Source organism: Tyto alba, unplaced genomic scaffold (assembly GCF_018691265.1).
Source record: "Tyto alba isolate M040663 unplaced genomic scaffold, T.alba_DEE_v4.0 Super-Scaffold_41, whole genome shotgun sequence".
NCBI classification, from domain to species: Eukaryota; Metazoa; Chordata; class Aves; order Strigiformes; family Tytonidae; genus Tyto; species Tyto alba.
The window spans coordinates 20,294,696-20,311,976 of NW_024881317.1; the positions used below are offsets into that span (position 1 = coordinate 20,294,696).

At 44.4% G+C, this 17,281-nt stretch overlaps 1 protein-coding gene across 4 annotated transcripts in view; it reads left to right on the forward strand.

Annotated features, from left to right (window-relative positions):
• Positions 1-6,481: 6,481 nt before the first annotated feature.
• The window catches only part of UBE2Q2 (ubiquitin conjugating enzyme E2 Q2), a 51,901-nt gene continuing 41,101 nt past the window's right edge, over positions 6,482-17,281 (forward strand). Inside the window, exons 1-3 of one of the 4 annotated variants that reach the window (XM_042804051.1) lie at positions 6,880-6,948; positions 9,316-9,421; positions 9,877-9,922. In XM_042804051.1, coding sequence (XP_042659985.1) covers positions 9,396-9,421; positions 9,877-9,922 — 72 coding nt within the window. In that variant the 5' untranslated portion in view covers positions 6,880-6,948; positions 9,316-9,395. Of the gene's footprint in view, positions 6,949-7,389; positions 9,077-9,315; positions 9,422-9,876; positions 9,923-17,281 lie in introns of those variants that run through there. The other 3 variants (XM_032990329.2, XM_042804050.1, XM_042804049.1) reach the window with 3 other exon arrangements.

Sequence of the window (17,281 nt, forward strand, 5' to 3'; positions counted from 1 at the left end):
GTGCTTCACCACTTCTTTTCCAGTGCTGAACCTTCTGAACTTGATTTTGTGTTTGATATTTAAAAGTTACTAGATGCAGAGGAGGTAAAAAATCCCATACTAGAGCTTGGTAGATCTTGACTTGTGGTCTCCAAATCAGAGAATGATTGAAAATCACTGATCTAGCCCACCAATATTTTAAATCCCTTGAGTACTGTGTGATCTTGGTAAATCATAGCCTCTTCTGTTGTGGTAATAGTGAGAAAAAACTGCTTATGATGTGAGCTAGGGAGCACCTTAAGATCTGAGATTAACTGATTCCTATACAACCTTCAGCATCTACTCAAATGGATGTGCCACCTCTCACGCTGCTTCTTCAGGGACCGCAGGCCGTGAGCCTCCTTCCACCCCTTGCTCCATGTCCCCCGTGAGCTCTCTCAGCACAGAGGGATGGACACCACCCAAAGTACAGGCTCCAATGGCATTTTGCCTGCACCCCTCGAGCAAGGAGAGTGTTAGGGTAGGATGGGACATGGCTAGACAGTGGCGTTGTGACTGTTTCAGGCCACAGCAAGGCTGTGAACAGGGACGCTGTAGAACTGGCCCTAGACTCCAGGTGTCTTTCCTCTTCTCAGACAGCTGGGCTCTCTTGGCAAACAACATGAGCAGGTCAAATCCCAGCACGGACACGAGCTCACTGGATAACTTTGATAAAGTCTCTTCCAAGTCTGGGTCAGAAGCTGTTAGCTGAGTTACTGCAGTGCTAGACCATGATCGAGTTCTAAGACTGTCTATACATCCAGTTCTGCAATAACACTACCTCCCCAAATGTATCTGACTTTCTCTACATATAAAATGAGGCTGCATCCTATGCCTGCTTTGCTGTGATACTGATAGGGTTAGTGTTTGTGCAGCACTTCAGACATTTTGGTGAGGGTTTGAACAGGGAGAGTACTGTCACAGGCACTGCTTTGCTTCCCAAAATCTAAACTTATCTACAAAAAGAAATAAGAGTAAATGAGAAGCCTTGGATTGTATGGTTGTTGAGATGCACTTGGTTTGTTTTCCAGGCTAAGTGACGTGGTGATGTCTGGCTGTGTTTGCAGAATCTGAAACAATAGCCCAGTGCATCTTGGCACCTGCCAACTCAGATGCCCTGTGCTGATCTTTTAAATATAGACCAAGTTAGCTATTTCACTGCCTATCAAAATAAAAAAAAAAAAAAAAAAAAAAGGGGGGGGATGAAGGAGCTGCATATTCAGCTGTGATTAAGATTGCATCTCAGCACTGTGAGTACTTGACCTGGGGATCTGCCCAATTCCCTGCCGCCTGCTCCAGCCAGAAATATTTAGCAGGACTGAGCCTGGCATCTGACCTCTGCTCCTGTACATCCCTTTCAAGCTTTTGTGATGGCAAGAGGAGGTAAGCTTGCTGAGCCCTATAAGGCTTATGACTGTGGGGATTCCAAGCAAGGGATGCAAGTCCTAGGGAGTCCAGGGAAGGCGTGTTATTTTGCTCTGAACAGTGCCCCATGCAGCTACCTCTTCCCTCAGCCAGTTGGGCTTGCAAAGATGGTATCACATTTTCCTTTTTTCTCTAGCTTGTTCTGTTATTTTATTAAATGGCATGCCTCGCATATGGCTGCACGGTTCCTTACTGCTTTCATAGATGTGCTTTTCATCTGTTTTTAAGAAACTATGTGAGCCATAAAGGAGAACACTAGGCGTATTCCCTCACTGTGCATTTTAAAGTATGTGCAAGGAGTTTGGTTTCTGATGTATTTGTACAGTGGATTCTAATCCCTATCTGCAGCATTGCAAGACTGTGATTAACATGGCTTTGCTTTCCTGGGGCACCTTTCAGCTAATAAATTAATTCCCACAACTTTCATATGGAACAAAACCATATTGTTTAACCTTGCCTTGCAGACAACGTTTAGCTCTTGACTCTTCTGAAATACACTCTGTTCAGTAATATATATAAATATAGCCAGAACGACAAATCTACCAACAGTATGAAATCTTCACCAAAAGGTTATTGCTGTTTCCCATGCAGGATTACGGACACTTTTCAGTGGCTGCGCAAAAACACCCTAAAGGAGGGACCTATTTGACTCCATTGCTGACAGCCACAGGGTCACGTTCAGAAGAATTGTAACCGAAAACTGCTCTCTGACCATCCTGGGTAAAGCCATGCTACTATTTCTACTTTTTGGGGGTTTTTATGTTAAAATTGTGGCCATAGTATTTGAGTACCTGCAGACACCTCCTTGACCCCTATCCCTGAACATCTGGGCAACTCTGTCTGTCCAAAGCTGCTCTAGGATAGCTTGGTTTTAAAATGTCATTGCTTAACTGTTAAACCCTTTAGAAGTAAAATAGGTATTTGAGTAAGCAATCTCATGTCCACTGCATGCCATGCTTCTTGAAACTGCTTTGTCCAGCCATTTCATCAGCTTTTATTCCCTCACGTATGTTTTTTCTAAAATGCTTTGAAAGTGACTTTGTTATTGAAGCAATGACTTTGATGCTGTGAGCTCAGAAGTTAATGTGAAAGCTGGGATGTGGTGAGCAAGACAGCTTGGATTGTATCTTGGAAAAGCAGGATTCTCTTGAATCTTTCTGCCTTTGCCCACGATTTCAGGTAAGGTTCCTGCCTTATCCTTTTCTCTGTGGGTATCAGGTATTATTTGTCTTTTATAGTCTCAGGTTCTGCTGCTACCTGTGAAAAAGTTTAAGTGTCTGTTCTACCCCAGGATCAGTTATTATCAAACTGTATCATCCATCAGTAAAACCAATTTACACTTTCTCCCATCTCATTAACTTTATCATTTTCTTTCTCCTTCTGCTGAGGTTCAGGGTTACAAAATATCTGGGCCTTCCTTATTTCTTAAGTGGCATTCCTTCTTTGGTACCTGCCATTTCTTTCAGGAAAGTGACACCAGAATTAAACAGAAAGACCCTTTCTAAGTGCTAGGCTGTAAATGAGAGTAGTGAGGTTAAAAACCAAAATCATAAACTATTCTCAAAGAAACAAATCAATCCTCTGCTAGGCACAAACACTCAATCTGAACGTGAGGGAACTTCGCTCGGGGGTAAAGCTGGAAATACAGCAGACCTGGAAAAGGCATTCACAGGAAGAAGAGGACTAATATAAACTGAAATTTGTGCTCTGGAACAGCTGTTTTTAAGCCCCAAACAGCTCTTGCTTTAATCAGATCCCATCCATCCTATATCTTTGTTCATTCATTTGTCCAGAGGAGGCCACGAAGATGCTTGGGGAGCTGGAGCAGCTCCCCTGGGAGGCCGGGCTGAGGGAGTTGGGGGGGTTCAGCCTGGAGAAGAGAAGGCTCTGGGGAGCCCTTTGAGCGGCCTCCCAGGGCTTAAAGGGGGGACAGGAAAGGTGGGGAGGGACTCTTGATCAGGGGGGTGGGCATAGGATGAGGGGTAACGGTTATAAACTGGCAGGGGGCAGATTTAGATTAGACATAAGGCAGAAATTCTTCCCTGTGTGGGGGGTGAGGCGCTGGCCCAGGGTGCTCAGAGAAGCTGTGGCTGCCCCCTCCCTGGGAGGGTTCAAGGCCAGGTTGGACGGGGCTGGGAGCACCCTGGGCTGGGGGATGGGGTCCCTTCCCAGGGCAGGGGGTGGGACTGGGTGGTCTTCAAGGTCCCTTCCAACCCAAACCATTCTATGAGTCTATGATTCCCTTCTTAATAGCTCACCCTGAACCTATCTTTCCTTCAGTTCCTTTTGCCCCTTGCTGCTGGCTTTTTGCCTCACCAGGGACATGCCTAGCTGATATACTGGAGATGGGACTGGCAGTAAATACTGATGGGAAAGAATATTTTGGTCTACCTCCTTTTTTCTTGTCAGTTCTACCCAAGAAACCAATGAGGAATCTGTTGTTTTTTCTGAGAGTTTCAGCTGAGGACTCTTACAAAAATGGTTATATTTAAATGGATGGGAGAGAAAAGAAACAAAGGAAGTTATGAAGGTATGTTATCTTCGTAACAGAGAGGTTTGGCCAAAGTTCAGATCCCTGGAAGAGGAAATCTAGTTGTATGATAGAGATTCCCATGATGTTAAAGAAAGGAAGAAAGGTAGAAAAAAAAGGTGCTTACAGGCAATATGGATTAAGGGAATTTAAGAGCATCTGTAATTTCTAGAATATGATAGAGTGCTCCTGAGGGTCTTTAGCAGGATTAATTTCCTTTATTACCCAGAGATGTCAGGTCTTCCCCTGCGTGCATTTGTTTAGGTCTTTGGGAGACTCAGGATTTTCTGAGTCATCCTGTGGCCAATGTGAGATTCGTGTCAGAGCCCCATAGCAAGTCCCTGAAGGAAGAAAGAGGAATGAATCAGACATGATGAACAACTCTTTACACCTCTGAAGCAGCCTCTGGATTCCAGAGAGCAAGGCAGCCCCCATGTGTTCTCAAGGTCTTATCACAGAAATGAATTCACAGTCGACGTCGCAGCTTGCACAATGCCTACTAAATACAGAGAAGTGCAACAGAATTTAGAGGAGTGGCGGCTCCGTGACTGCATGTTGCTTCTTGAAGCCTGCAACAAAAAGGCAGACTGAAGGAGCTGGGGAAAGTTCTTAGACCAGATTTAAACAATGTTTGGCTTGCAGGACACACTTGGCTGATGAAGTAATTTGTTTGGCCTGCCAGACGGTCAGGGGATGTCATGACGTTTGGGTCACTGGGTGCCTGAGAGAGGGTCTCAGGCCTTCCACCAGCTGGCCAGCTAGTGCAGGGGGGGCATCCCCCCAGCCAGCACATCCACACCTCGCAGCTGCCAGAAGAGATGGGGTGTCCCAGTCAATGGAGAGGCAGAGGAGAGGGAAGGTAGATGGGAAGACAAGGAGGATGGAAGAGCAGAGGTAGTGATAGATGTAGTTCTGATAAGGTATGTCAAAAGGTGCAGTTTGAACTTGCTAAGCCTACCCACCTATCTGCTGCAGTGAGGCGCTCTAGGCCAAAATCCTATCGTATGAGGGAAAGAGGGCTGAGTCACCAAATTCATGCCTCTGCTGTTTCATGCATCGCATCATGTAATGCCTGACAAAGTCTGATTTGTTCAGTTTTGTCTCTGGTGTTCCCATAGAAAAGGCTCTTCCAGGCCCACCCTTTCTAATAGGTATAGTCATAATTTTCTGCTGTTTATTTATAGCTAATTTGCCTTTATACTTAAATCTTCCTTTATCTCTCTTCACCCTGCCTGTTGATGCATCAACAGACAACAGTCGTATCCACTCTGTCTTCACTTTGCAGGCCATGCAGTCTGAGCAAACACACAGTTCAGCCCTTCTAGGAAAGCTGCATTTCACACACTGTATAATAGGAGTCTTTCAAATGATACCTGAAAAAAAACAGGTCTTGCGACTCTCTGGACTTCCTGGTATCTTTTATTCAGAGTATTTAACTAGTGTCAATCCTTCCTGGCTTCTTTTGTAACAAAGTGTGTTCTTTGCATCTCTCTTTGCTGGAAGGATAGGAGATTTCAAGCCCACAAATCAGTAAGACTTCCATATGCTTGGAGTTGGGCATGTGCATAACTGTTTTTCTGGATCAAGATTACAGTTCTCACCACTTGACAAGATTCAGCTTGTGGTTTGTGAAGTGCTGCCAGTTTTTTTGGATTTAAAGATTTATATAAAATATCAATGTTAAAAAAAATAAAAAGGCAATTCCCTATTCCAGGTTTGTGTGTGTGCATGTGTACTGCATAAATTAGAAGGTGGTTGGGAAATAAGAAGGATGTTCTTCAGTAGTATTACTTGTTTCAAAGTAATCTCTTTATGCTGTGTAAGAGCTGATCCTTGTTCCCAAAGAGCTGTCAAGGGTCTACGGACAAAATCAAGATGGAAAGGGACAAGGAAAGTTGCACAGATTATTTTTTTCAGTGTCAGAAAGTGACAGAAACATGAGGCAGCATCTCTTGATCCTTGAATGCAGTGAGTATTCACTTTACTCTGCTTTCATGCTTCGTAGTGCTTTTTGTGGGGCTAAAATGTTGTATGAACAATTACAGAGGAACTTGAATGCAACGCTAACGGTTCTTCTTGGCCTCTGTCTTGCTGTTTCCCAGCCTCCAGCGATCGACACCGGGATTTATTTGTACCGATCCACCAGAAATGTTGGGACAGGAGTCCCTGATTTATGCTGGCTGACCCCTAGGAGTAGCAGAGGGGACTCCGAGAGGACAAGTGCAAACCCAAGCCGGCGGTTTTTCTCAGCAAAATCCAAACTGGGGTGAGGAAGGAGGGCGGCGTGCCCTGCCGCAGGGCCGAGCGGCGTAAGAGAAGGAGAAGCAGGGGGTAAGCAGTCACTGCGGTTCGGGAGCGGGGGGGGCCTCGGGGCAGAGCCCGGGCGCAGGGGTCGGGGCCGCCCGGCGGTTCCCGGAGCGGGCGGCCCCGGGGGAGGAGCAGGGGCCGGGCCGGCCCCGCTGCGGGTGTCCCGGGAGGAGGGCAGGGCGAGGGCGGGGCGGCTGGCGGGGCTGGCCCAGCCCGCCGGGGAGGCAGGGGAAGGGAAGGGGGAGCGGGCTGCGCTGTTGCCCTTTTAAGCGAGCGAGCGGGTGCGGGAGGCCGGTACAAAGGGAGCTGTCGCCGCGCTCGCCGTCCCCCCGCCGGCTGGGGCTGCCCCGGCCTCCCCGCCCTCCCGCCATCTTCCGCCCCGCAGGCGCGGCCGGGGCCAGGGTCGGGCCGGGCCGAGGCGGAGGGAGGCGGCGGCAGAGCGGGCGAGGCGGCGCAGGCCCGGGCCCGGAGATGAGGCCAGGATGTCGGTGTCAGGGCTCAAGGCCGAGCTGAAGTTCCTCGAGTCCATCTTCGACAAGGACCACGAGCGCTTCCGCATCGTCTCCTGGAAGCTGGACGAGCTCCACTGCCAGTTCGTGCTCCTGCCGCCGCCGCCGGGCTCCAGCCCGCAGCCGCCGCCGCCGCTCACCATCCACTGCAACATCACGGTGCGGGGGCCGGGGGCGGCGGGGGAGGGCCGGGGCACGGCCCGCCCTCGCCATTGTCTGCGGGGCGCGGGGAGGGGGCGCAGCCCCGCCGCGGGGGGTGACTCAGCACCGGGCGGGGGGGAGCGGGGCCTCCGGGGGGCTGCCGGGGGGCCGCTTCCTCCCACCCCGCTTCCTCCCCGCCGCGGCCGTAACAAAAGTTGGGGAGCGGGCGCCCCCGGCCTCCCCTCCCCGCCGAGCCCGGCAGCCCCTCCGGGGGTGTTGGGGGGGGGGGGGGGCGGCGGAAGGACGCGGGCCGTCGCGCCGCCTGCTCGGGGGGCCGGAACAAAGGGCGGCCGGGCCCGGGGCAGCGGGAGGGTGTCGGTGGCGGGGGGAGCAGGGGGGCCCTCCCCGCCTCCCCCGTCCCTGCCGCGTCTCGGAGCACGGGGGAGCGGTTTCCTCCGGGCGGCGGGAGCCCGGGAGGGGGGCGGAGGGCCAGCGCTTTACGGAGTGCGCCACACGGCCGCGGCCTGGGGCCGGGCGGGGAAAGGGCTCGGGCGGGCCGGGCTGGCGGCGGGGCCGCCCCCGGGGCAGCCCGGCGGGAAGCACGGGGAAACTTTTCCTGCGCGCTGTGGTGGAGGGATAACACAGCGCCTCCGGTCCCCTCCCGAGCGCTGGTTTTGTCACCGCGGTGCCATTTAAACTTGTGAAGGGGGGTACGAGCAGCCCTGTCGTATCTGAAGACTTGCGGTTTGTTTGGGGATTTCTCATTTTTGCGTTGTTTTGTTTCGGTTTTGTTTTTCCTCCCCCCCGCCCCTTAATTTTGGTGGGGTTTGTTTGTTTTCGGTGAGTGGGAGGGAAGCAGAATAAAATGTTCGGTGTTGTGTGCCACGGTAAAAATCCCCTGTGTTTTTAATAGTTTAGGGCCTAAACTTGCCAAAGGATTTGAATATATTGGCGTCTGTGACTCATGTACAGAAAAGTGCTGGAGGTTCATTTTCATTGGGCTGGTTGTAGTTATGAGTGAATCTAAATGCCTTATCAAGATTCAGTTTAAGAGTAGAGGATTGAAAAACTTTAACTGGGTGAAAATAGGGTTAGTATGTTTAGGGTTTGAGGAAGATAAGATCTAGAGGTTTTTTTTTTTTGTCTTTTGCCTATAAAAAGATGAAAGTTTTAAACGGTGTGGAGGTAGAAACATGGTAAGTGTAAATATTTGTGTACTGAAAAATGAAAATGTGCACACAAACCAGGCAAATCCAATAGTCTTGAATGGATCCTTATTTGCTTTAAAGTAACTTTATTAAATTAAAGGAGGCTTGTTAAGAGGATCTTTCAGGTTTTACAGTTAATTGTCACGAGGAGTCAGTTTTGTGGTCATGGGACAGGTGTTTGTTTTACCAGACACTTGTATGTACTTGTAAGACCTAAGAAGTTTTCTGTGGTAAAATAAGCAGGATGCTTTGGTGGTGTTTTTAGACATGACCTATAAGTTGATGGGTTGTGTAATTTCCTTTAAATATTTTTTTAATTCAGTAGAGAGTATTTCATTGCCGAGAAGTCTGGCTTTTTGTTTCCACACAACATGATGTATTTCATAAATCACTCTCTAAAGAGTAAAATAAAAGGTCTGATGATTGTGCACCTGTAGTTGCTACTTGAATTTGACAGGTTATTTTTTCTTTGTCAAGTGACAGCTAATAGGTAAGCCAATAGTAAGGTCTGAAGTTTTTGATGCCTTGGGTTTGTGCTGTGGTGTACATCTACTTCTGAGGCTGCTTTTGATAGTAATTCTTTCTTAACTTGCCAAGAAATGTGACCATTTACTTGTAGGCCTTTGATTGAGGTGTGTCTGAGCAAGCAAGAAACAGGTTTAGGTCACTCTTGGTGTTTTTATGTATTAATGAGGAAACAGTGTCTGCAATCTGCTATTACAGTCACTTGCCCTAAAGGTCAAGAGGTCTTTCACATGCCATTAGAATTGTGGTGTACGAACTTGCAAAAAGAACAGGAAAAGGGCTGTTTCAAACCTTGGAGCCGAGACTTCTGCTTTGAAAAAAGGCTGTGTCCGACCTTCTTGCAACTTCTGTTTCACAGTTGTCTACGAGCAGCTTGGTGCTTTCCAGTGTTGACTAATTTTTGGGTCTTTGAGGTAGGTGGCTATTTTCCCTGTTAAAAATAAATAGGAGAGAGCAACCTGAGATACAGAAGTGGCTCTCTTGAAACAAGAGGGCAGCAGATGACGGAGCCAAAGAGAGAAAGCTGACCTCTGGACTTCTGTCCTAGTTTTTTGATGTGAATGTTAGAACTCTGTGACAAAAGTGATTTTTCTCCCCACTGAATTGAATCTCTTGGCTCTGACTCCTAATTGCCTCCATTCTTTTTCTGTAGATACTGTAAACTAGAAAAACATAAGTCTCGTTTACCGTGCTTCAGTGGATCTGCAGGTACTGTGGGAAGTAGAACTTCAAATGATGGTAGTAGCATGCAAAAGCTGGTAAGGGTATAAAGTTGTTGGTAAACATATTTTATTGGGGAGACTCACTGTCTGCATTAGAAGGGGCTATCTTAGTGCTCTGGGTTTGCAGTGCAAATATGTAACTTCAGCTGCTTGCTTCTTCTAACCAGTTTAACCCCTACAGTACTGTTCAAGCCAGGATATTTCTGTCATTCAACAAAAGCTTAGAGTCGGTTGTGCATCTGGAGTCTCAAGAATCCTGTTAAGGGGAAGAGTAAGCACAAAGCTCAATAATCACTTTTTTTCTTTGTGGTTCCGTTTGGCTACCTCAGTATTTTACCTAAGATGAAAGCTGTCTAGTAGTGTGTAGAGACGCTGAAGTTACAGGATGGAGAAAAATCTGTTAGGGAAGGAAGCTTCCTGTAGCTTCCGCACTGAGTCTTAACCTGATAACTAAGTTTCTCTGATCTTCACAATCTCTTTCTTTTCTCCAGTCTAGAGAGAGAAGGCAGAGGAAAGAGGAAACATTCTCCTGGAGAGGTGAGGGAGAAAGTCTGCTTAGGAACTGCATGGATCTCCCCAAGTTTTCTAGACTAAATTCCACAGTTTGATTAGAAGTCTGCCCTGGGATTTCGCACTGAGATGATTTTCTGATTGTCTGCAGTAAGAGTTTGAACTGTCAAAGTTAAGCATTTGCTGCAGCATCCTAGGAATAGTCTACTCGTGATACTAAGCAATGCTTGAAATTAAAGCAAGATATATTTCACTTGATAGCTTTTCTGTTTCATAAAGTGACAGGCAAACTTTTCCAAGTCTTTCCTTATTTCTGGTAGTCACCTGTATTGGAACTTAAATGGTTAATCATATTATTTTGAAAGGCACTTTAGGGTGGAGTCATCCCTGTCAGAAACATTGCTGCTTATTCCCCAGAACTGTCTTAATTATTGAACTTGTTCAGGCTGTGTACCTTCACATTCCCATTTTGTTATGCCAACAGCTGTGTCTCTATTCTGGAGTTTTATTTCTGTTTTTCCTCAGGTTTCCTTTTTATTTAACAGCAGTATTCCAGTTAAGTTCAGTAAACCAGTGTCACTTACAGAGTATATGTATTTATCCTGGTTCTGTTCTGCATGCTTTTTGAAATGCTTAGGGGAGTGTGTTCAGTGATCGGGACTTTAGGTAAGTGTGTTTCAATGAAATCCGTAGTTTCAGTTTGCTACCTTATCAGACTTCAGTCATAGTATTCCAAAATGCATGTTAGAATTATTCAATCTTTTCCTAGTTATTGCAAGAAAAAGAAAGGACCGATATGGACTGCTGTAAAACATCTTGTATTTTTTATATAATCTCTTCAAAAAGAAACTGGGTGTTAATATCTTTCCACCGATATACAAAAACTGCTTTTCAAGTTCTGTGTCCTCAAGTAGCACTTGCAGGTAGGACGGCGTTCGCACCAGCTCTCAGTGGGAGCAGATTTTGCCCAAAACAGCTACTGGGCTCTGATGTGGAGTGATATCCTTCATATGTTAACAATTCAATTCAGGTGATATGGCTGACTCCAGTATACTCTTGCTTCTCTGCTGGAGAGACGTATCTTCTGCTTTCGCTGAAAATACCCTGCTGCTAAATCAGGGTCTGAAGCTGCCATGAAAGACTTGAAAATGTTACTGTCTACAGATACCTGCAGTTGGTGGGGGAAGACTTTATTTTCCCTTCTAAACCAGAATGGATGAAAAGCTACTACTTCTGAAGCTTTTGACAGGTTGGATGTGTACAGAAAGTGAGTGTATTTGAACATGAAATAGTTCTTCAAAGGCATAAGATTTTAATATTAAATGCACTCCTAGCTAATGCCTAGACAGCTGATAACCTTCTAAAAAGGTTTTTTATTTGTACACAGAACTAACCACATAATTCATTCAGTTCAAACCACAGATACTTCTCCTTTTTTTTTTTTTAAATCACTAGACATTCTATAGTGAGGTTGAGACCTTTTGTCTTGCAGCATATGAATACCAGGACTAAATGAAAGCATATGCAGCTTTATCATGATAATATCTACTTTTCTAACTAGAGTTAGATGTACTTGGTGTTACTTTAAAAAAGGCACTCAGGTAACTGTTATCAGACATCACTTATGCAGTAGACATTGAGAAGTTCAGTCTCATTTTATATAGCAAAAAAATAAAACTGCAAAAAGGAGTAGGAGGAATCTTTTGTGTCTGGAAGACAGGGGGCCTCACTTTCTGACACCACAGCTTAATTGTGCTGCATGTGAAAGGCTGGAACGAGTACTTCAGGACTTTGCAGGCAGTTGTTCTGTCCCCTCTATAACGTATAAAGTGCTCCTAAAATGTCTTAGAAAGACACAGTGGTGGGCTTCAAATATAAATGCTGGTTTATGTTGAGGTTTTAATGTACAGGAAATTGCACTTCCTTCAAATGGGTTACTCATGTGAGTTAATGATACAATAATTTTAGAACTGGGACTGTCATGATCCTCAAAAGAGCTCTCCCTGCTATTTGATAATTAAAAGAAGTTTATAAAAAGAATTGTATTCTTTTTACTCAGCATGCTTCCTCGTGCTAACTGTTCAGGAGGTTTTTGCAAAAGACTGCAAGATACATGGTAATTTGTGTTTCTTTATATTCACTAATTTTTAAGAGACTAATTTAGAACAGAGCTACTTCGTAACAGGAATTTGATGGTATGGGATGGATGCCTTTGATTTGTGTTGCCAATGATATTTACTTTGTGTCAATGTCGGAGGACTGGTTGTTGGCGACCCTTTTTACGCTACAAGAAGCAAGAGTAGGCACAGCTACTTTTGATTGGGGTAGAATGGTGGGGGGGCACACTAAGATTTTGGCTCTTGTGTCAAAGCTTTTTATCAATGAAATGAGAAAAGTCAGTGAGTAGCGTAGAAAGTGTATTCTATTCTGGAAAATAAGGTTGCGCTTGAAATTCATTCTGGCATTCTGTCTACGATGGAACTCTGTAAAATCAGAAGTTATTAATGGAGTTGATCAAGGATGTGCACAAGAAAGAGTAACTTCATTCTGTCACGCTTGCTCAGACTAGAATGAATCTGCAGGTGTTTTTTTCTGTGTTATGCCAGGGGATATTGTGTATTGATGACATTTTGATATCCTCAACATGAATTAAAAATTATGATTGCTTGGAGGAGTAACATGATTGTGTCCTGTGTGCTGTGTAATACTGTTGTTGCTCTCAGACCAGTAAAGGCTATGTGCCTTGTGAGGTGGCCAAAATTGAGTTGACTGGATTAAGGACCTGGCTGGCATATAAAAATTCTTTACTGGGTTATTGTGAATCTGGATCGTTTCCCGGTCTGGTTCACTGTGTGGCTGCACAAACAGCTGTACCGTCACAACAGAGGGCATAGGAACGAGTGAGTGCTGGGGAAGACTGCTGAGGCCAGCACTGCCAGCACAGAGCTGCTTGCCAAGCGCCGGCTGAGCCCTGGGCCGCGCTTGGGATCGCCCCGTGAGGAATACCTGAGCCGGCACCGGTCCCGTGGGCCTACGTGAGCGTCTGGTTTGGTACAGTGATGGCTAAATAGAGACAACTGGACCAGGCTAACTGGAAGCAGTTTGCTTGTTTACTCGCAAAATCAAATTCCTTTCAGGAGAATGGAAGATACAAAGATGGAAACAGCTCTCCAAATAGTGCTATTTAACAAAAAAAGGGGCGAACACATGCTTGTGGAAGTTGGTTAACAGAAAAAACTACTATTTTAGTCACACCTTGGTGTGGGCTGCTGTTATGTTGTTTGCCTTCATGTAGTTTTGAAATGTTATAAATCCCTGAATTTCTGGCTGAAGTTGATTTTTTTTTTTTTTTTTTTTTTTTTTTCCTCTTTAGGTTATGAATGGTAATATGCCATTTTTAAGAGACATGATAGTTTATGATTTAGTAAGGATTCCACTGTATTTCTTCAGCTACAAGCTTTGTAGGAGAAGTGAAAATGACCTATCACCAGCTTACAGAAGGCAACTGGAAAATTAAATGACCGATTATAGTAAGGAGAGGCTGTTTAACATTTAGATCTTGGGGCTAATATGATCAGAACAGTTCTTATTTGATCTTTGCTGGAAACAAGCATACCAGTTAATGTATGACTTACTGATTTTTTTGCTTCCAGCTGTAATCTGTAACTGTGGTATTAAAATAATGACCTTATGTGGTTTGTTTCTGTTTTGTTATCTTATGCGTACAGGACATCCTGGTGCATTAAGTACTGTAGAGAAGTTAGTGTGTGATTTCTTGAGATTTAGTTTGGACTGTATTCTTCTGTTTCCCAGATCTCTAATTTTTAACACCTCTGAAAGAAAGAGTTCAGTATGGATGCAGATCTTGCAATAGCTTCCTCTGTGTATGCAGAAAGGCAGAAACATAAGCTCTGTCAGAACTTGTATATTGGCATTAGAAAAAAATTAAAGTGTTCCTGTGCAGTGGTGTTCAAGATACCACAAGCTTCCTTGAATTTTTGAAGTAGGAAATAACTGTGGTAAGAGTGTGGTGTTTAACTTATTAATGGTAAATGTCGGTTGAACTCTGTAGTACTGAAATTGGGGGGGGTGGGGGAGATGACAGGGACAAAGTTCCATCTAAATGGCTCTAATCTGAAGGCCAGTGACTAAGCAGCAGTCAGGGCAGCTGTGTCTGTGTTGCTGTGAGGGAGGGCTTGGGAAAGAGGCAGGTGATGGCTGGAGTGCTACTCAGTGTTGAGTAGTACAACCCCTGTTAGTGGGTGAGAATGAAAAATCCTTCTATCTGCAGGTGTGTCTGGGGCACAGCAGGTTTGTAAAGGGAAAAGGTGGGAAAGAGGAAAGTTGTTCTCCAGGGAAAGGGCACAGTGCCTTTGATGGAATGGGGAAGTGAGTGATTTGAACACGTTAAAGACATAAATTCCTGAAGGTAAAGAGAATGAAGAGAAGGAAGGGGAAGCCTGGATTTTAGGGTGATGACAGAAGTGACATCCAACTTTGCGTGTTGTGGAGTAACTGATAAAGGCAAGAGCAGGTCAGCTAGGAAACTTATTTTTCAAGTTAGGCTGCGGAGAGAGTGGTATGTTGCAACTTAGTTATAACCACCTCTTCAATTCTAGCCATATTAGAAGCCGTTTCTTGCTGTTCTGTCTTTGTGTCACTAATGTTGATGATACCTTTTCTGAATGTATTTGTCTGTATAGAAGCAGAAGTAGGTAATTAATAACTTGATGATTAGAATGAGTTGCTAATTTCCTTCAAGTAACTGGACTTCCTTCAGGAATTTGGGCACGCAAGATACTGTGCTGCTGGTAAAGAAAGAATGTTGGAGCATCAGATTTGCAAAATACCCTTCTCTTTAGCGCATGTGTCTGTCTGCTTCGTAGATAAACCATTGCCAGCTTGAGTGCACATATAATGCATGCATTAAAGACGAGAACCCCTTGTGTCTGAGGCTCTAAAACAACTGTCCTTTGACAACTGTCAAGCAGAGAGTGCAAGCACACAGTGGGGTTTTTGTGTGTGAGGAGCAAGGTTGATTCAACTGCTGTGAGGTGTTATGGTAAAAATCTGGATTCTAGTCTCAGCTCTACAATGTTCTTCCCGATAAGCAAGTCTTAGGCGATGCTGTGTTCTTTGCTCAATTTTCAGTGTGGATGATCTGTCACCTTATTTGTTGCTGTTAATAGTGTTGACAAAGGAATGTTCCTTAGCTCAGTTAACCGGGGTGGCCCTCTACAACAGTTTTCATTTTCTGAGACTGTTCTTGAAGAACTGTCATTTGCTATGCTGTTAGCTTAAACCATGCTTAGTGCTATCCTAAGAGTTGTGTTTGAATATTAACACTTGGTAGATTTTACTTTGGGTCCATATGAAAGTGTTAAGAGTTTGTCCTTTCTGTGATTTTCTTTGACTGGATAGATGGCATGCTGCATTATGATGATGACCTGGAGAATCAAATTTTGCTTCCCAGTGAAGGTCAATAACCTGTATTTTTAATGGAAAGGTGCCTTTTTTGCTTTTATGTGCAAAGTTTATATTTTAATTCTGTGGTTATGTTATCCTGGGCAACAAGGAGCCTGCTGCCTTTAGTTTGGTAATGGGGGTGGATGAGGTTGTGGCAACTGATGAGATAGTCTGATAAGCCTATTTTTCCAAGAGTAATGAGCAATTTCACATGTCAGAAATGACAGTTGGGACATTTTGTGTGGATTAAATAGTTTGAAGAATGACTGGCTGTAAAAACTTGTCCAAAAGAACTTGAAAATAAGAAGTGTAAGAACTATTTTGCCACATATTTATTCATGTTTGTGACCATTTGAAGTGGTTTTATGCCTCTAGTACTTTGCTTGTATGTGTTTTGATTTCTTCTAAAGTAATGACATTTTACCAGTTTTAGAGATTTAAATGTGTGCACCTAGATAGAACCATGGAAGTAAACCAGAGAGTACGTTAGATCATTTCACAGTCTTTGAAATTATTGGCCTCTTGTAAGTGCCTGTTTGAAAGCAGCATTTGCTTGAGCCTTTTCCAGATTTTTTTTTTTTTCTCAAAATATTATTTTCCATCTTAAGTGTAACCAAAGTAAAAAAGTTAAAGATTCTGTAGTAATTTCAAGAGAATTCTATGGGCCTGTGTGGAACAAATGAATTTGTGCAGATGAAGCTGCAAATTACGAGCTGCTTGGGTTTTGGAATAAATTTTAAACAAGTAAATTGCCCTTGAAACACTGGCCCTGTTCATACTTACTTATGCTGTGGTTATCATCTTACGAATATTGGTACTTGCAGATGCTGCTGTATCTGTATGTTGCAAAAAGTGTTCCATAATCTAGGCTTTCGGTTCCTTTAAAAACATGCTGTGGACCCTGTACTCTTGTACAGAAAGTGGCTGTAGAAGGTGCGGAGTGGGAGATCGTTGCACGTGTGCCTGTAAAAGCCTGATGTGTCAGGAGGAGAACTGCTTTGCTCTGCCAAAGAGGATGTCTGTTGTGAAGACAGAAGTCATGTCCATAACTCTTATGTATGCTCTTAACAGAAACATTTCGTTCTGGTAACTCTTGTGGTAGCCTTGTGCAATCAGTAGAGCTTGTTTTAGAGAGAACTATATTTACTTTTGATTGGGACAATTTGTGATTATAGAGTGAATTTTGCAGGCACCTGTAGAGCTGTGTTTTGGTATGGTCTTTCTGTTTTGTGAGGCACATGCCTTTGACCCTGCCTTCTCTAATATGGCTGTATTTAATAACATAAACAGTTCTATAAACAAGATGCTCTGGTACACTTGCCTCATTCCCTCGAAAGTGTGTGGGAGTGGAAAGCCATGACCCTGTTAGTTGTGTTATTTTAATGTGCTCCTGAAGGTATTCAGTTCTGCAGTGATGAGCATATTAGCAGAACTTCCATAGAACAGGATCATGGGACTCTTTTAGCTGCCTCCTATGAAGGTGCAAGATGATTAAGCTCTTGCAATCTCCAGGGGTCTGACCAAAGTGTGCCACTTCCTCTGGGATTGTGTTGTATAGGCTGCAGCTGTCAAGACAGTCATTAAACTTGAGGGTAGAATTGCAGTAATTTTCTATGTTGAAGATAGATTACATGTATTTTAGTCAGCTGAACTTGGTGCCTACCAAATGCATGAGTTTTAACAAGTATTCCCACTGAAGTGGGCATGTCAGGTTTTGACTTCAGGAAAAGTGTAAGAAAATTAAAGCTAATACAAGCTCGCCTTCTGTAGTATAGAGACAGATAAAGAGCTCTGTTTAACTGATCTCTAATGAATAAAAGATGTCCTTCTGCTTATATGCATTCAGCAAGTTAATAGTGTATAGTATACAATCTTAAAATTCAAAATGAAGAGCAAGTTGAAGTTTTCCCCTTGCACAGT